Genomic DNA, 20,068 nt, shown 5'->3' on the forward strand with positions numbered 1-20,068 from the left:
TAATTAAATTTAAAATTATTGTTATTTTTCTCATATTTATACGATATTAATCTTTACCTTAAAGTAAAATTAAGGTAAAGTATTATTAATAAAAACCTAGAAAATATAATAATAAGACAATGCGATTACATATTACATTTATTTATAATTTTGAAAATAGAAAAATAACATTATAAAAAAAATGATACTCCAATATTTAATTTAAAAAATTATAAAATAACACAAAACTATATAATTTATCTTTTCAATAAAAACTTTAAAAGAATATAATATTTTAATAAAAATAAAAACAAATAAATTATATCATTAAACTATATATCATTTAAATCCAATGACACTAATTTGTTTGGACTTATGAAACAGTGCTTTAAATTGACATTTTAATTGAAATATATAAAATATAAACAATTCTAATTTCACGTTAAATTTCAAGAACTAAACATATTTAATCGAAATGAAAATTACAATATCTTTAAATTCTATCCATGGTGATTCCTAATTACATATCAATTTAAAAAGGCTTTTAAAATTTCAAAAGCATGACATAGTTTCAAGGATACAGAGGATATGCAATGAGGATGAAAACATAAATAATATAGATGACACCTACATAGACATGCAAAACCAAGACCAAATTCTGCTATAAAAGAAGAATTAAGGTGATTGGTACAATCCCTACTTGCTCCAATACGTACTATATATAATACATTGTGCTGCAATAATAATTACTATTACACAAATATATATTGACATGACTTCTTGCAGATGTAAAAAAATGATACTTAAATACAACAGAATCCTACAGTTAACTTCTACACCCAAAAAAATGTGAAAGGTTTCTGTGCAACAATTCATTCTCTCTTTTGTAAAGGGAGGAACATTGGAAAGTTAGATCAAAATCATGAATCAAGTATGCAGGGAAGCAACCTTTGTCAACTCATCCAGAGTCTCATCACTGACCTCTGTAAGTGGCTCCTCCTATATTGAAGAAATAGGATCAACATAACCAAAGGACAAATGTACTCAGAGTAAAACATCAAAAATCAACATTGATCAAGTGAAGGCAATTGGGTATTCTATATCTTTGGTAGAACAAGAAATCATAAACAATTATTGGCCATGATGCACACATACAAAAGGTGGATCAAATATAAATGATAGTCATTAATTATGAATTGTTTTCTACAGTGTACATACAACTTGGAGTAGTATGAATCTTTGAGTTTTTGATTCACTAAAGGCAATGTTTCTATGTCTATATACTCTACATTTTTAAGTCTTATATATAGTTGCATTGGATTTTCAAAACTTCTTTTTAAAGGGTTTGAAACTTCAAAGACACACATCAGTGAAGAGTAGAAAAATATTGGTATTGGATTTCACTTCACACAATGCAAGAACGGCAACTGAGAGGAGAGTTAGGTAGGTACCTCTTGATCATTGCTTTTTTTCACATCTATACACTTTGAACCACTAATGCTGGCACTCTTCAATAGGCTACGTGCACTGCAGTTTGGCTTGGAGGGTCCGTTTTGTGCATCTGGATTTCCAGAATCTGACTCATCAACTGCTGCAGTTGGATTTTCACCATCATCATTTTGATTATTTTCTTCCTTGGGAGCTGGAACTCGCTCTCTGGAAAAAGTAAATTGAAACAGTCAATTTACAAACATTGTAAAGATAATGTCAATAACAGTTTTGCAGGAATAACTACCAGTCTCATCCACAAACATTGTAAAGATAATGTCAGAGACAGTTTTGTAGGCATAACTACCAGTCTCATCCACAAACATTGTAAAGATAATGTCAGAGACAGTTTTGTAGGCATAACTACCAGTCTCATCCACCAACATTGTAAAGATAATGTCAGAGACAGTTTTGTAGGCATAACTACAGTTTCATCTACAAACATTGTAATGATAAATACTACCCTAGATTATAATTTTGAACCAATGATGGTAATAAAAAATATAGATAAAATAAATCTCCAAAAGAACAAGATTGTTAACGTGCAAATCAAGTACTTGAACAGGTTTGCCAAGTTTAACAAAGACTTACCTAGGCAAGGAGGCATGGTGCCTCAACAATGGAGTGCCTCGTTCACCTTTGCCAGAATGCTCCTCAAGATGAGCAAACTGTCGCTTGAATCGATCAACCCCACTGCAACAAGATAACACACAATTACAGATTAGAATCCCAAGAAAGCAGTGATTTTAAAGGTCCAACATTACACAGTTCTGAGGTATGCAGAAAAAAAAAAGGACAAGAAACCATCAGTTGCTTCTCAAGAGTAACCAACAAAAACTATACATGCATGCCAAATCAGGTGCAAGAATCATAAACAAAAACTAGACATGCATGTTAAATGTTTTGCTAGTGGAGGCTATAGCTCTTTATAAGAAATTGTGCAGAAAAAATCTAACAGAACTTTGGTGCAGTGCAGCAACAATAAATGTAAGGGATCCAAATCAAGTATCATAAAAGTTGGCTCAATATCTTATCTCCTTTAGCAAAGGACATACATGTCTACCAGTCTCATCAGCTTTCACAAATACATGAAGCCATTACTTTTCAAATGCATAGGCTGTTCAAGCATGGAGGATTGGATTCATTTTAACAAGTACATTCTGTTTTTCAGACCATCAAGTACAATGCATGAAATGTGAACCAGACTAATAATCATTAAGGTAGAAGTTCTGCTAAGTACCAGTTTGGTTTAAAGTTGAGAAGAATTGATTTTGATAGAACTGAGAAGATGAAGCATGAACATATTATAAAGCAGGAAAAACTACTTCAATTATGAACAATATGAGAAAAGTTCCAAATCACGACAAGAACTACTTGATATTTTAGGGGATAGTTTCCTAAAAAACTATAATAAGATAGCACTATCAGAAATTTCAAAAACAAATCGAGTTAGAGGGAGATAAAATGCCCCCTACCTTGGATACATGAAGCTAGTTTGTTCTCCACCGCGAAGATATTCTTGGAGCATCTGGGGATGATACTCTAAAATCTGTTGAGTACAAATGTAAAAGTCATTATTACCAAGCCAAAAAAGAGAAGACAATATCAAGCCATTGAAATGCGTGGCCATACCTCTCGATAAATCAACTCTCTAACATCATCTTTGGTCAATTTTCTCCTCTCAAACTCAAACTCCAGCTTTGAAATGGGTTGAGTGGATGGTTCACGGTCCACATTGGCCAAACCATTGAAATAAGGGTCACTTAGTGCCTGCAATCACAGGCATAACAAAGAAGAAGTAAGGAACTTGGGAAATTATCTGCATAATCAAACGAAATTTCCTCTTTGGTAGCTATCTAGGTAACCAAAGATCAACCTCTTCAGCTGCTGGACGATCTTTAGGATCAAATGCAAGTAATCGCTCCAGCAAATGAAGACCCAAAGGATCTACATTTGGAAATTTTTTGGTGAATGGAATAGGTTGTTTTTTCCTCATGCTACCAAGGTACCTTCTAGCCTTCTCATTTCGAATCTGTGAAATTAAGATTAAAAATTACTAACATGAGGACAAGCTATAGGAAATAAAGTAACCATTAGAACAGACATGGATGTTTTAAAACAGGAAAATCAGAAGCTTATAATTAATACCATTAGCATGTTACAAGTTTGTTTTAGACCTCTCAGACCTTGAGTAGTCTCTGCAGTCCAGCATGTTACAAGTTTGCCTATTGATGTTAAAAAATGGATAATGGATTTTTGAATAAACTGACCTTAGAAATGGTTTCAGTAGGAGGAGTACCAAGCAGGTCAGTTATGAGATCCAATTGGTGCACTACATTTTTTCCTGGAAACAATGGCTTCCCAGTGAGCATTTCTGCAAATATGCATCCAATGCTCCAAATATCAATTGCGGGAGTATACTGCAAAAGGCAAGGATATAAAATTACACACGTATATCAATACTTTTTAAGTATTCTTCAACTTCATATTTCGTACACAAATTCAAATCTTTGCAAAAAGATGATGAAAAAGCAACTAAAACAGAATGACATGTACGTGTCACATATATAATAATTGAAATTTCATATAAACAAATCAACTCTAAATTCAAGAAGTATTTTCATGTGGGGGAGTACTATTATATATGCACATCAAGCTAATTTTCAAAAATAAAAGGTATAACAAGAGAATTGAACTATATCATATAATTAAGCACAAACAGATTTGGAGCCATAACATACATGTCACAAACTACAGAAAGAGGTAGAAAGAATACAAGAAACTTACTTTTGAGAAAAAGGAGCCGCATAGTTCAGGTGCACGATACCACCGGGTTGCAACATAGTCCTTAATAAGAGTACGTAAAATTAGTCAGCAAAATGTTTAGAAGGATAATTCTGGCACAGAAACCATAAATTTGATTGCACTTTTCAGCTGAAAATCTTAGAAAGCAGAAGCAGAACAGAAATAACAAGTGAATCAATTTCCAATAATACTTACGGTCCAGAATATAGCTGACGGAGCCTCATTAAATGAAACTCGAGCAAGTCCGAAATCACATATTTTTAGTTTGCAATCAGCATTAGCTAGAATATTTTTTGGCTTCAAATCACGATGAAACACATTTGCTGTAAGAAAACAATTGTTTGGGTTCAATATCGCTATCTGAAAAGGTTAAGTACTTAATCACAAGTATACCTGTGTGTATAAATTTGAGGCCTCTAAGAAGTTGGTACAAGAAAAATTGATAGTGCTCAGGGCTAAGATCATCGTTTGCCTTAATCACTTGATGAAGATCAGACTCCATCAACTCAAACACAACATAGACATCCCTGAACTCTCGTCGGGAGGGAGGAAGCATTATGTGCTTTATCTCAACTATATCAGGATGTCGAAGCAAACGAAGGAGTTTTATTTCTCTTAGGATCCGTGTGGCATCTGACACATGCTCGAAAACATCATTGATTTTCTTTATTGCAACTTTTTCCCCATTATGACTGTCAACAGCAGAACACACAACACCGTAACTCCCTTTTCCAATCACTTCCAGGATGTCATACCTACTTGCCTCTCCATACTCAGTAAAAAACTCTGCCTCCCCTGTTCCCTGTTTGATGAATCAATATTTAGAGACAGACAAATAGCATGAAAATATTATTTGATTTGAGTACTATAAATTAATTCGTGTTCTTGTCTTTCAACCAACTACAAGCTCTATGGTAATAGATGTAAATCACAGATACAGTATCAAAAAATATAACTTGGATTCCGAACAAGTTACCCATTATCAGGCTAACTTAATAATTGCCAAATGCTACCTCTTTAGTTTCTAATAGTTTGATTCATAACCAGAAAGAAGCACCAAATGAAATCAATTTCAACCTATAAAATCAAACCTCTCTGGTATATCCTTTTGCATATTCTCAGACAAAACTTGAACCAGATTCTAAACATAACTCTTTGCCATGATTTACAAATACTAATTGTTAAAATAAAAATGGACGCAAAAGCAAATCAAAAACAAAAATTGAAAATACGGATTGGAATAAGATTGAAACTTGAACGACACCCGTTGCTCAGAAAAGCTACAAAAAGGCATGATCTTTCACAACCCACAGAAGAAAAAAGTAATTTTGTTTAAAAGGGACCTTTTTGTTACGATCCATGGAGGAAGATTTGAAGTGGGAGCGTTTGGGGGCTTTGAGAGAAGGTTGAAGGAAGATGTTTGAACGTAAATGTCTCTCAGGAGGAGAATGTTGTTAACGTTGTTGTTGGCATTTTTGTTGAGGTTGTTTTTGTTGTTGTGAAGGTGAATGTGAGAGTTAATAGAATTGCATCGATGGAAGAAACGAAGAATGCCATCCACGAAAGAGTGTTGCTCCCACACCACCCATATACACTCACTCTTCCTCAATCTGCGCCTACCCCATTTCTCTCTCTCTCAATTTCCTTCCCTCTCTTCTTTTTCTTATTCTCTATTTTGGTTTTATCTCTGTCGTCTTTCTACTGTTTTGGAATTTTCTGCGCCTGCGGAAAACATGGCAAGAAAATCTTGATGTGGTCTTTTCGACATTGACATCTAACTATTATTATTATTATTATTATTAAATTATTAGAAAAAAAAAACTGAAATTCTTATCCAAATAAACTACCTTCATGATGCTGTATTCTCAGTCATGTTTATCTTTTTCAAGTCAATCTGAAATCTGAATCAGAAACAAAAACTATATAACTAGAAGGATTTTGACAATGAAGATTTCCATTTAGGAAAATCGAAGTAAAAATATGAATTGAGACAACTTATTCTTCTCAATGTTATTACCTTTTACAGTAAGAGCTACTTTTACAAGAACAAGACAATAATAAAAAGAAAAACTATACTCACTGTTTTTCTAAATTTATATGGATGAATTTTAAAATAGATATATTTCTTTTATGTTTTTGATATAATCATTCTTAAACTACTTAAATTTGTAAGTAATGTTTTAGTTCTCTTATATTTTTAATGAATCAAATTAATTTTAATAAAAGTATGTATAAAATAATAATAAATTTGATCATATACTTGATAATTATTTTGTATGTAAAACAATATTTCATTAAAAGTGTATGGACATTATAGGAATAATATCAAGATTTGAAAAATTTAACATAATTAACTAATTTCATTAACGAGTCTAAAGTTATTTGTTATTTTTACATTATTATATGTTAAATTTATTAATTATTATAATTATTATTTTAAAAACTTCTAACTAATAAAAATATATATATAATAAATCAACAGAAAATTTGAACTTTTAAGTTTACCCTTATATCCCATCAAATTATACTAATTTCATTTTATTGGTTTCACTCATACGATTATAAATTTTTCTAACATTATTGAGTTTGAATTATTAGAATAGAAGTTTATTAATTTCAAGAAACATATTTTTAACATAAATAAATAAATAAATAAATTGAGCATGAAGATTCCAAAGTTTGATTGCTCTTCTCCATCCATACTTTGTCTTTACTGTCTTCCATCATTATCTACACTTCTTATTATTTACTTTTGCTTTCTTAAGTTTCTCACCATTTTAATTTCTTTATTTTAACTGTTCAATCTCAGTTTATCTATTAAAAAAAGTTTATGTCACTTTATTATAACAGTGTTTTATACTGTTGATAATATTTTTGTTGATTATTTGATTTTTATTGATAATATTGATTGGGTTAGGTTATCTGATAATTTAATTTCATCAAATCCAACTCGATTTAATTAGATTGTATTTTATTTATGATTGGATCCAATTTTATCTAACCCACTCATATGCATATTATTTAATAAATCCGATATTCATTTTTATAATTGTATTATATAAATTGCGTTATATTTTATTTTCACGTTTTGAATTAATTAATTTGAATAAATTTATTATGACTTCATTTATTGGTTTACTTTAAAAAATCATTATTTTAATTAGTTTTATACTTGAAAAATAACAATTTTTAATAACATAAAATAATTTTTTTAACTTAAATGATTTAATTAAATCCAGACTACTATAAAAGTTCATTTCAGTTCGATATTTTATTTAATGAGTGGGATAATGAATTTATCCAAAATTTACTAAATTATATACCATAATTATACTGACAATATAATAAAAGTATGTTTCTCTTTTTAATCGTCATATAGAATTTTTTGATAATGTAGAATTTTTTTCCTTTTAGAGTCCATCTTTTTTTCATTAATACAAAATAACAGAAAATTTAGAGAAAGTAATGGTCAATATTTTTTTCAAAGTTGTCCTTGGCAATTCCAGATGACTTGTTGGTTGGAAAACTAGAAAATTAGAATTGTGCATGAGTTGTATGATAAAATGTCTGGAAAAGATGATGATGATTGAAAATAATTATAGCACTTTATGAACAAAGTTATCAAATTTGAGAATTTATGTAAACTCGTGAGAGTCAAGTAAATTCGATTCGTAAACTTGTAAGAATTTATGAAAAAATTATATAAATAATATTTTAATTCAAATAAGTCTACAAAATTATATAATTTTAAATAAATAAAATTCATAGTTATATTGTTCATAAAGTTAAATATTGTAAAACATAAATACTTGAATTATTGTCATTAGCTTTGATGCATTTCATTAAATATATAACTTTTAAGCTCGCAGAATCGCTCTAAACTCACGATTTTACACACGATCCTACCGATTTCACAATCAATTCTATCGAGTTTACACAGAAAACGAGTTTACTTCCGAGTTAACTCGAAAGTCATGTCTGAGAACGTAAACTCTTACGAGTTTACGAGTTAACTCGAGAGTTTGATAATCATAGTTGCGAAGGGCCAATCCACATAGCAGAAGTTGACTTAAAAGATTGAATATAAAGGTGAAAGTGTGAAATAAAACCATTAATGTTTGATACAAGCATGGTCATTGTAAGCTAAACATTACAACTCACATGATTACATATACACAGTACTAAAGAAATGCAATGTGTAAAAATTTGGCTCTGTAATTTATTATTCTAATTTGCTAGGATAATGTACTTTCAAATGCATATGATATTATTGTAGCAATATAGCATAACTCAAGTGTATTCCCATATTGAAGTGAGCTGCAACAAGTGAAAGACAACTCTACATATGATATAATGCTTGTAAAAACATCTGTCATCCTGAAATTTAACACAAGTAAACAATACCACTTCAGTTCATTTACAATTTGTCATATTATCTAAATAGTGTCGATCTAATTATGGCCCAAACAGTAGTGATTTCACTAGGATTGATATGATTATTCTTAACAGTAAGCATGTCCATAATCCAACCGATCGATCCATCGACCGTTTTATGTGGGACCGAAAGATTTTTTAATTGCTTCGTCCTTGGCTGACTAAGGGGTCATAACCAACTATTTAGATATCAAACTTGTATTTATAGATTTTAGGATAAACTTTTAAATAGTGTTGACCTAATTGGCCCAACAGTAGTTATCTCACTTATGGTTGATGTAATTATTTTTAGCACTAACTATGTCTATAGTCCGACTGATCGATCTACCGACTGTTTCATGTGAGACCGGAAAATTTATTAATTGTTTTGTTTTTGACTGACCAAGTGATCATACTATACGTGTCATATTTGTCATATTAAACTAGAAGTTCAATAAGTAATTGGATTTTGTTTTTGTCTAGTTACATAATATTTTCTTATAACCAGACATTTAAAATTTAGTGAAAAATTCAGTGAAGTTGCTTGGATAATTAAATGTTGATTTAGGATGATAAAGATATAGAAAAGAAAATATTTTCTCAATAATAGCCTAAATCTATTAATAAAATTTAAAGGGATTGAAGTCGTCTTCACCAAAATTATATCTTACCTTTTATCCCTATATAATGAACTTATGTCATTTTTAATTAAAATATTACATTTAATCTAATTACATTTTAACATTAATATTTCATCCATCCTTGTGTACCTTATTTAACAACCCTGTTATTCTAATAATAAGTAAACAACATATGATATACATAATAATAGAATACAAAAGTTAAGACAATTTTTCGTATAACTTACAAAGCTTTAAAATTATTTATAGATTATATAAAAATAGATGTTTGAATCCTCTGGTTAAAATATTAAAAAATATTGTTATGCAAGTCCAACATAAAATAATATCATATTTGTTTTATCGTGTACTATTGTGTTAAAATATGATCATTAAATTTACACAATATCTATATTTAAACAGGATAAACTAGTTTGAAATTAAAATAACTAATCTATTTAAGAAATGTAAAATGATAAATTCAAAGTGAATAACTTACCCAAACATAAATTGTTGATAAAAAAAATACTAAATAAGTATAACATAACTGGACTTCAAAAGATTTGATTAAGTTTAAGTATATACTTGATCATTTCATTATATACACTTATCAATGGAATTTGTGTATACTTATCTAATTAAAGTAACTCACCACTTTAGAAAAAATATTCATTAACCCACAATTCATTTAAAGTTAAATAAAATAGGGAAATTAATCACATTTAAACTATTTAAATAAAGTTAAAGAAATACAACATGTTAAGTAAGCTATTTTTGTTCACTCTTACAATTCTAATAATGGTAAATTAGATTTTAAAGATCTTAAATGTGTATTAAGTGGTTATTCTTCTAAAAAATAAATATAAATATTATAGTTTTCACAGTCACTATGTGTTCAAACAATAATTTGACTTAACTTTCGGTTAAAATTATTTATGAACCAAAAATACACCTTTTATCATTACAAAAATTTACAATTTTATCGAGATTATTTTTTCTTTTCCGACGATTTTAACCCCGAAAAATACATTACCCACAGTTAAGAAAATCGTTGGGAAAAACTACATCGCTAAGTAATTTCTGGCAATTTTTTTCAAAACCGTCAATATTAAAAGGGATTTTATGAAAACAGGTGGTATTATTGAGAGTTTTTCAAAACCGCAGAAAATATGCAATTCATATTTTTTTTGTATTATTTATAATTTTGATAAAAACTCTTTAATATATCAATCAAATAATTTGAAATTAAAATTGAATATTATAAAATAAATAGTAAACATGTTTTAACACAACAAATTGTTCAAATAGTGATTTACATTTATACTTAATTACAGCTTCTAATAAACTAATAAAGTCTTCTTTAAAACCTATGATACAATAAGAACCTCACATAATTACTTAAAAAGTTCCCATTAAAATAATCTAAAGTATAAAATCCAGTAGAATTGTTGAGTGAGCCCTTTTGTTGCGTTTGACATTATCTCTTTTTCTCCTTTGATGACCCATTGACATTCTTGTATGTAACCTTAAAACAATATAAACAAATATTAAGCATTAAAATTTAACACTAAAACATTGTACATAATAAAAAAAACAAATGCCTGGTAAAAAAATCAAACCTTGCACCGAAAGCTCCAAAATTTAGTATCCTAAAACCACTTTAAAGTCTAAGTTTATCATTTTAAGATGAGAATTAATTGATATTAATGATATAAAAGTAGATAAGTGTATTTGTACTATTTGCAGATTCGAAGTTTTAAAATGAGAAAGGCTATATGATTTTTCTTCATAAAATTATTATATGATTCCTGGTGTATACTTAATTATATGTATATAAAATTAAAAAATTTCTAGACTGAAATTCTAAATCGTAATTTTCAAGGAACACAATCCTATTTTGGGAAGGCGTAACATCATAGAAATACTATAAGTTAAAATAATATAATAATATAATTTTCCATTTTGATTGATTGTAGAACTTGAAAAGTTATAGACAACTCGTAGAATTTTAAGTTGAAATGAATTAATATAGAAGTTGTGTTTGAATTTTTGCATCTTCTTCATCTTTAATTGGTTTAGTAATTTATTTGAATTTATAATGAAGAGTATTTTTAACATAAAAATATTATCATTTGTATGAGTTGTTAAATTTTGGCAAATAATTTGTTATGCTGGATTCTTTCTATCATTTAAAAATCTTAGATAACAGAACATTCGTTTTCAAAGAGTTCTTAAAAAAATTGAACAAATAATCGGAAACAGAAAGAGGTGGGTAAGAGAAGAAGCACTTGGTTTTTTTTGTGGCAGTGAATATGCCCAGAAAGTGGTTCAAATTCTATTCATATATTTCTATGACTAAATTAAAGTGATATTTTGATGAGGAGCCAAGTTGTCAAATGATGTTTGGTGCGAAATTGTAGTGAATGAAGCAAAATAAACGGTTGCATTTGCTTGGCTAAGAAAAGAGAAAAAGAAAGTAGTAATTTTAGATTATGAACGTGAATGTTATGCACCTTTTTACTTGGTCTTAAATTGGCAATTGGGTGTATGTGACGTACAAAATTCCTCAAAGCATTCTTTAAAAAAATTTACCTTGGGTGGCATGCGAGATTCAGCTATTCTTTTTGCTTCAACAAGAACCTGCATAAAAGAACAGAGGTAGGTATTATACCTTATTTTCTTTGAAGGTACACATATTGCAGAAACTAATGGCTATAATCTAAACAGTTCAAAACCTCTTCATCTCTGCATTCTTGTTGCCTTGTTTGAGAGAGGACCATGGACAGTGCTCACTTTAGCTTCATTTCTTGTGAAACATTATACAGTTCCTACAATGGGGAAGGACAAGTTATCACTATGATCAAGCAGATTCATGTTTTTAAGCAGTACCTTAAGCAGATTTAGAACATCACCAATTAAGAATAAAACCAACTACACAAATGTTTTATAGGAGATGCATGGACTATAATGAAAGACAAAGCAACATGGGTTGAACTAGAAGTCACCATCATATTCCTAAAAATCACATTAGCAAGACTTAAAGACTAACCCTTTCATGGACCATAGTTACCCCCACCGTAAAATAATATACCAAATAGATATTGTCTTGCAATATCCTTAACCAGTTACAGTTGAAAAAACTTCCACAAATATGTATCTCTTAACCACAAAATCATTGAAGCATCATAAATACATGTAAATTGAAATCAGTAATCAAGCATAAAAAAAAACTGTATTTGGACTTCTACAGGAGAAAATCACACTAAAGTACTAGATCAAAGACTATCACTACCTCTTAGAGGACTCACAGCCTGAAGCCAGTTGAAGTTATTATTGCAAACAAATAGGCACGACCAATGTAGTGAAAACCAAGATCCTACCTGGGATGGGACAGGTATGCCCTTTCCAAATTGTTGTGCCAGTTGCGTTTCCTTTGATTGATGAACCAATTATTAATTTGCTTCAATTGCAACCCTGTCTCCTCCACAAGTTTTGCCTTGTCATCTTCCTTAAACAAAGAAAAATCAATGAGTTAGAATTCATCATAAAAATTTGAACCAGCCTTTCCATTCGCACGATGACCGGTACCGAATGGAGATGAGACAAAGCCTGATTAGATCCTCCTCCAAGCGAACCGGATTTGGGAAGAATGAAGAAGGAGGAGCAAAACCCCTCTCACCAGATCGGAAAATCGAAAGAAGAAAGGGAGGGAGCTCACAGCGATGCCGGTTAGGTCAAAAGCCACTATTGTTTGTCGATGATGTGGTTTCGAATTAGCAAGATCTGAGCGGCGGCGGCTTCAACAATTTGGGGAAGGTGTAGTCGTGGATGAAGGAGATACGGTGGCCGACAATGAAGAGGTGCGATGGTGCTGGATATGATGAAGACAACAACTGCCGTGGATGGAGGTGAAGAAAGGCCCTGAGTCTCTGTTTCACGAGCGAAGAAGGAGAGAGGAGTGAAGCTGGTCGCACCGACGACGTCGCCGGACACCATGCTCACCGCAAGCGATTCTTATAGGAGGAGATGGCGATGGTCGACCTTCTATGTTGGTTTGAGAGTCATTTCATGAAAGAGAAGAAGACGAAGAGTTAGAGGTTTCTTTAGAAGACGATCAAATGTTTTGGGATACAAACTATTAGCGCGATATAAAGCGGGAAAATGAAAAAATATTTTCACTTTACAAAAATCGCCGGAAGTTTTTAGAGGTTTTCACAAACGCCGGAAATAAACCCCCTCTAAAATACATTATTTTTGTAGTGTATTACCACAATAAAATGCATAAATAGAAACAAAAAATAATTAGTTATAATATTGATCAATTTAGATACGAATTTGTGAATATCTAAAAATAGTATTCATTAGGAATAAAAAAATATAATTAATTTGTGAATTGCTCACTAAATTAATCTTTAGTATAAACTATCCAGATTTTGATTAAAAAAATTAACGTTAAAATTGGTGATAAATATTTGTTCTTTTCAATCCAGTGTTGCTTACAATATTAACAAGTTTCTTTCCTTTTTTTTATTAATAAAGAAACAATAATAAAATATAAAGATACAAGAAGAATCTATATTAAAAAAACAATAAAGAATAAATTATATTTATATATTATGACACAAACATAAACACTGTATAACTTCAAAGATTACTGACATCTTGATTAATAATTTTAGGTAAGCAAAAATAATATATACAAAAGTTATACATATTATCATTGTAACTAATTAATGATGAATTTGGTCAATAATTTTGAGAGACTTGATTACCAAAAGGAAAAATTATGATAAAAAATTCACATTTAAAGTTTAGTTTATATATATATATATATATATATATATATATATATATATATATATATAAAATAATAATAATTCAAATTTCGTTTCATATGTTCCTAAAAAAAATCCATACAATAATATTTAAAAAAAAACAGTAACTCTTATTTCTCAACCTACATTATTCACTAATTTATTAGAGATCAAGTTGAATTACAATTTTTTTTTTTCCAAAATATGAGTAAGTTTAAATTTACATTTTTTTAAACTTAACTCATGATGTGTGCTTAGTTCACTAACTTTAATACCCAGCTAGTTAATTACATTATTTCAGATAATAAACACTTTTACTAAAAAAATCTCTATAGAATAAATTTTAATATATTATAAAGAAACTGAAAATAATTAATATTTATTTATCGATTTGAAAGAAGTGTTGTAAACGATAAATTATTATGGTCAATTATCTTGAATAATTCCATATTAATAAAAAAAATACTTTTAGAACCTTCATTTTTATTTTAACGTATCTTGTTTTGAGGAATTTAATTGTTACAAGTAAAATTGATAAACATATAAGTTGTGTGATTATTATTAACAATATAAAATTTGTGTGATAAAATATTAAAACTGTTATTTTTATATAAGTATGATCGATGAATTTTTTTTTCTCTCTTAAATTTTTAAGATATTATATGTTAATATTCTCACCAAAACACATTTTGATGTAATAATCCTTATAATAAATTTAAAGCAAAATCACAGTTCTATCATTATTTAATAGGTTAAATATTTTTTTTATCTTTTAACTTTTAATTAAAATTAGAAATAGTTATTTTTTAAAATTTTGTTCTAATTTAATCTTCAATTTTACACATAAATTTAGTTCTTATAACTAATTTATTATTTTATAATAATATTTGAGTTGTTTATATAATTTAATCACATTTGTTTTAGTGTTAACTAAAAGAATGTATTTAAAATATTAAATAAATTTAATAAAATTTGTTTAGAAAGATTAAATCAACACATTTCAACTTTATAAAAAAATGTTTAAAAACACAAATAAAAATTATATATAATAAATATTATTTGCAACCAAATATAGCAGCACTTCTGGTTTTAGAAGATTAACTTAAAATAATTAGATTAATTATATCGATATTGTTAACTAATAAATGATATGTCAGACAACTATTAAAACACACAACAATTTAAGTTGTCGGAAGAAGCATTTGTTGAAGAAGGTGTCGGATGCATGAAAGTTAAAAGTGATGATTTGAAGAAAAATATTCCTTAAATAAACAAAATCAATGTTATAAGAAAATTAACAATGAAGATATGACATGTTTTGCTTTGAAATATGTATTCTATCATCAAATTTGCAGATGTTGTTGACTTTTAATTCACCTAGTATTAGCAATCATCTGAATTCAGTTTTTATAAATTAGCTAATTTAAAATATATTACATAGAGATTAATAATAAATAACAACTCTCCAAAAATATGACTAAATTTAAAATGATTTATAATATTTATCTATTAAAATATAAATTATGAAAAAAAAATATTATGAAACATATTAAGTTGTGTACTTTCTTAATTTAGTTAATCAAATATATTCTATAAATAATATTAATTACAAGATATATACTCAACACAAATTAACATCTGGAGAATGTTTGATTTACAGTTGATATTTCTAGGACTTGTGTTTTAGAATTCATTTTTAATTAAGAAATAAAATATTTTAGTTTAGGAGTTATTTTTCTATGATTTTGTTGAATTCTGAAAAGTGGAATCAATTTGCTAAAATGAAATTGTTTTAAGATATTAATAATAAGTAAGATTTAATCTTGTCTTTAATGATAGTTTACAAACTAATCAAATTAACTATACCAATAACTCTAATGCTAAAAGTACTAAATATATAGAGTAATAACTATGTAAAACAATGGAAATTTAATTATGCAGTGTAAAGTGTCATTGTAACACTTAAAATCTATATTTATATTGTAATCACTTTATACTGATTACTAATACAAGAGATAATTCATATACAAAATAAGTTTATAATCTTCATATAAATAAAAAAAATTCAAAATATAATAAACATGATTATTTAAGGAATATAAACACTTACAAAAACAATACTTATCTCATGATTTTTTTTCGGTTTTCATTATTAATTATTCTAATTTAAAACATAATTTGTTCTTATGTAACATACTAGGTAGATACAATAATCACAAAAACACAAGATAAGTTAGCATAGTTAAAAGATTAAAAAAATAGTTTGGAAGCAAACATTTTATATTTCATCTCAATCCCAAACATTTCTATTGGCATTATACATCTATTTTCAAAAAACTCAGCATTGAATTGGAATTAGAGATTTTGTACCTATCATATATACTTTCAAGAAATCTTAACAAATTACTTGGTTCACTTGATGCTACAAACCTATGTGTTATTTTTTCATAGGGTTAATTCCAAATAACTTGTTTGAAAAAAAAATAAAGCATTCAATTTACATAATTAGCTTTCATTACATGTAATTTGAGCTTCTCACTCAGAGTTTCAAGAACTATATACCTCATATGATGTTCTACCTATAAGTAGAAAACTCACATTAAGCATGTGAACACACTCTAAGAGTCAATAATCAAATAAAGTTTCATTTTAAACTTTCTAAAGCAACATGCAAAGTACCGAGCGCTTCCATGCAAAACTACTAAAAAATTGATTTAAGAAAAGAGATAGAAATCAACTTCCTGAAAATGAAATTTTAATTGACTACAACTTTAGTTCTCTTTGCTAAGATTGCACACTTTGATCTTCATGTTGACATGTATAAAATATAGAAAGATGATAACTTTTATAAAATGATAACTATTATAGAATGAAATTCAATTAACTAATTTTTTATTTATAGTTCAAACTTTTTAATACTAAAATAATCAAGTGTCATTTATTAAAACTAATTCCACTCTAAAATATTTTCTATATCATTAGAATAATCACATGTTAATATTTAGGATGACATATGTTTACTATTTTTTAAGTTTGTGCTACAAAATATTTTAATAAATGATCAAAACAAATTTTCTTAATGTGAGCTTTTGTTCATAAGAAATATTTTTTAATTAAAACAGTATAATGTAGAATAAAAAATTATATTTTTATCATGTGATTATAGTTCAATCTTATCTGATTCGAAAGGAACTTCATTATGAAGCAACTCAAACTTACATCTATTTAGACCATATTTACATATTATAATTAAATCTCGGTATTTTAACATGTTGATTATTATTTATTATTATATTGTTATTATACTCCCCGTGTAAGTATTATTCTAATAGGAATATAGATCCACAACCCATGTTGATCCTATAAATATAACAGTAACTCTTAGGGGATATTCACTTCATACTTGATACTTGATAATTACTCTCACATAATAAACTTTAACTCTCTTACTGACTTGGGCATCAGAGAGTTTTTTGTAGGTGGGTCTTCTCCTCTCATCAACGAGGAGACCCTATTCAAATATAAGGAGCAATCAAAGCACCGTTAGGATCTTGTTATTTGTCTCCAAAGTCTACGCTTAAGATCCGAGTAAGAACATTGTGTAAAGATAGTCTATGATTACTAATAATGACTTATGTTGGCATGAACATTTATGATCTAAGTTTTGTAATGGTTTTGAAGAATGCTATATTGATACTCATCTTTAATATTTTATTATGATATAATATTATATTGAATATTTGTGGAACAATAGAATGCATACAAATATTTTTCCCTACTTTTATATCACTCACCTCAACAATCTTAGAAACAAAGATTTTTATTGGAGGACAAAAGAGTTTTGATGATGAAAATTGAAGATTAGAGAAATTATTATTCAATTAAAACTTTTGTTGAATAGCTATTTGTTATTGTATTTTATATTAGTTTTTGCATTTTAGACTTACATTTATCAAGAATACAACAAGACAAAAAGAACTCGTATTAAAGCTTTTTTCTAAAAACACACTGGAATAATCGATTATCGCTTGAGATAATCGATTATAATAGAGAAGTTTAAAGATGAAAATCGATTATCACTTGGGATAAACAATTGTCCAAGAAAAACAACCTTTTGAATAGCTCGCAGATAATATATTATCACTTGGGATAATCAATTATCTTAGGAAAAACACTTTTATAAGCTTCACAGATAATTGATCATCACTTGGAATAATCGATTATTCTTAGCAGTTGCAAGCAGACTCTTGAACTTCTGACTTATTTTTGAAATGCACCTATAAATAACCCATATTTGAGATCTTCTAAAGTCACAAAATCTTAAAACCTTATTGAGAATTAAGTGCCTTGTTTGAATTCTTTGTGTTTTAAGTAAGTTTGAGAAACTTGGTGCTATATAGAAGGAAGTGTTAGTGTTAATGTGTCTGAGTATGGTAACACATATGTTGATCAAAGTTTCTAGCTTATCTATCCTTGTGTTTGTCAAAGGTATTGTAAATCTTCTGTCAGTTAAGAGAGGTGTATTTCTAAACTTCCATTCTACTTCACTTTGTAAGTTGTTGGTTTACTTTTAGTTATAAGTTAATCCATCTTTTAGAGAGATTAACAACTGAACGTAAGATATAAACTCTTTTATTTACTTGCTATTACTTGTGTTGATTTTTTCCATTTTTATAAAGTTATTTTTTTAAAAAGGGAAGTTCATTTAAAAAAGAAGAAGCTTATTTTATCCAAAAACCAATTGATCATCTTCTTGATTGTTATTTATCTTCAAACATTTCGCTGCGTGTTTTCAATAAACAAATTTTGGATCCTTATTTGCATTAATTAATGGGGCTCATGTGGCAACACTTTATGATACATTGATGCAATTTGCCAAACTTATTTTCATGCAAAAATTCAAAGGATGACACATATGTTTAAAACCCATGCAATTGATGTAACATGTTAAACTTTTATTGGTGGAAATTCTTTAAGATCCAACCAAAGTTAAATTATCACATGACCTCAATGACCGAATGTCTTCTAGTCATGGCTATTGCAATTCATAAGAAGTAAATACACTGAAATATATAATTACAGGGTTCTCAGACTACATCAAAATATGACTAAAGAGGATATCAAACTCGTTTGTAAGAAGAAACTAGAGTTTTCAATGCCACCGGGACAAGCATTCCCAATTGTCAAAGGCCATTAGGAAATATGCCACAAGTTCATTCAAGCATACATTTGCACCCTACTAGGTCCTCATAAATGACCTATACAGAGGTTGTAATTTTAAAATACACAAGTAAGTGGATCTAGAGTTATATCTCGTATAGTTCCATATCATGAAGAATGCATAAACTCAATTCTTGTAAGTAACGTACCCAAAGATACGCATAGAAATGACATGGTAAAGATTTGTCATTGATTCCTGATCAACTATATTCGGTTGAAATTTTATGTTTTGATAATTGCATTAATATTTAGTATGTTTTAATATTTATTTGTTGTGAATTATCAAATTTTATGATGTTCCATTTAGTAGTTTCTATACTATTATTAAATGAGATGTTACAAAAAATATCACTTGAATTTGAGTGTCTAGAAACTAATTTTAAGTAACTTTTCTAATTTGATAATATTGTTCAAAATTACAAATGTATTAAAAATACGTTTTACTAAAAATATACTATCAAGAAATTGTTAACATTTAACAATAACACTTACCGTTGATATTTTGACTCTTTAAAGCTATATATCTTACTTGGAAGAACCAATAGGACTATAGCCCTATAAAATAAAATTCATAACGTGTTTAGTTTATTGATTTTAATAATATATTTTATCTCAGGAACCATAATAAATATATAATTAATAATTGAATTCATAACTTGTCTGTTTGTATTTAAAAACTTTACATTTTAGTTTTTATATATTTTTTGCATTGATGATTATGGAAAAGTA

General features: G+C 28.2%; 1 protein-coding gene and 1 long non-coding RNA gene across 5 annotated transcripts; both read right to left on the reverse strand.

Annotated features, from left to right (window-relative positions):
* Nucleotides 1-617: 617 nt before the first annotated feature.
* On the reverse strand, nucleotides 618-5,947 carry LOC124829080 (mitogen-activated protein kinase 9-like). The gene is made up of 11 exons (XM_088113888.1): nucleotides 5,616-5,947; nucleotides 4,666-5,074; nucleotides 4,468-4,595; nucleotides 4,255-4,314; nucleotides 3,738-3,887; nucleotides 3,344-3,499; nucleotides 3,100-3,237; nucleotides 2,943-3,016; nucleotides 2,059-2,160; nucleotides 1,431-1,635; nucleotides 618-978 (listed from the first exon to the last, which is right to left on the reverse strand). The coding sequence occupies exons 1-11, from the start codon at nucleotides 5,631-5,633 to the stop codon at nucleotides 907-909; spliced, it is 1,512 nt and encodes a 503-aa protein (XP_087970014.1). The 5' UTR covers nucleotides 5,634-5,947; the 3' UTR covers nucleotides 618-906.
* A 4,584-nt stretch (nucleotides 5,948-10,531) lies between these two features.
* Nucleotides 10,532-13,432, reverse strand: LOC148199809 (uncharacterized). 4 transcript variants are annotated; one of them, XR_015786135.1, is made up of 5 exons: nucleotides 12,894-13,432; nucleotides 12,686-12,813; nucleotides 12,041-12,133; nucleotides 11,898-11,945; nucleotides 10,532-10,830 (listed from the first exon to the last, which is right to left on the reverse strand). It is a non-coding gene; the product is annotated as an uncharacterized LOC148199809 (long non-coding RNA). The 4 variants fall into 4 exon arrangements; XR_015786136.1 differs by having other exon boundaries at nucleotides 12,686-12,809; nucleotides 12,894-13,431; XR_015786137.1 differs by having other exon boundaries at nucleotides 12,686-12,809; nucleotides 13,024-13,430.
* Nucleotides 13,433-20,068: the final 6,636 nt, after the last annotated feature.

This window comes from Vigna umbellata, chromosome 4 (assembly GCF_029865625.1).
Source record: "Vigna umbellata cultivar VRB3 chromosome 4, Vumbellata_1.0, whole genome shotgun sequence".
Taxonomy (NCBI): Eukaryota; Viridiplantae; Streptophyta; class Magnoliopsida; order Fabales; family Fabaceae; genus Vigna; species Vigna umbellata.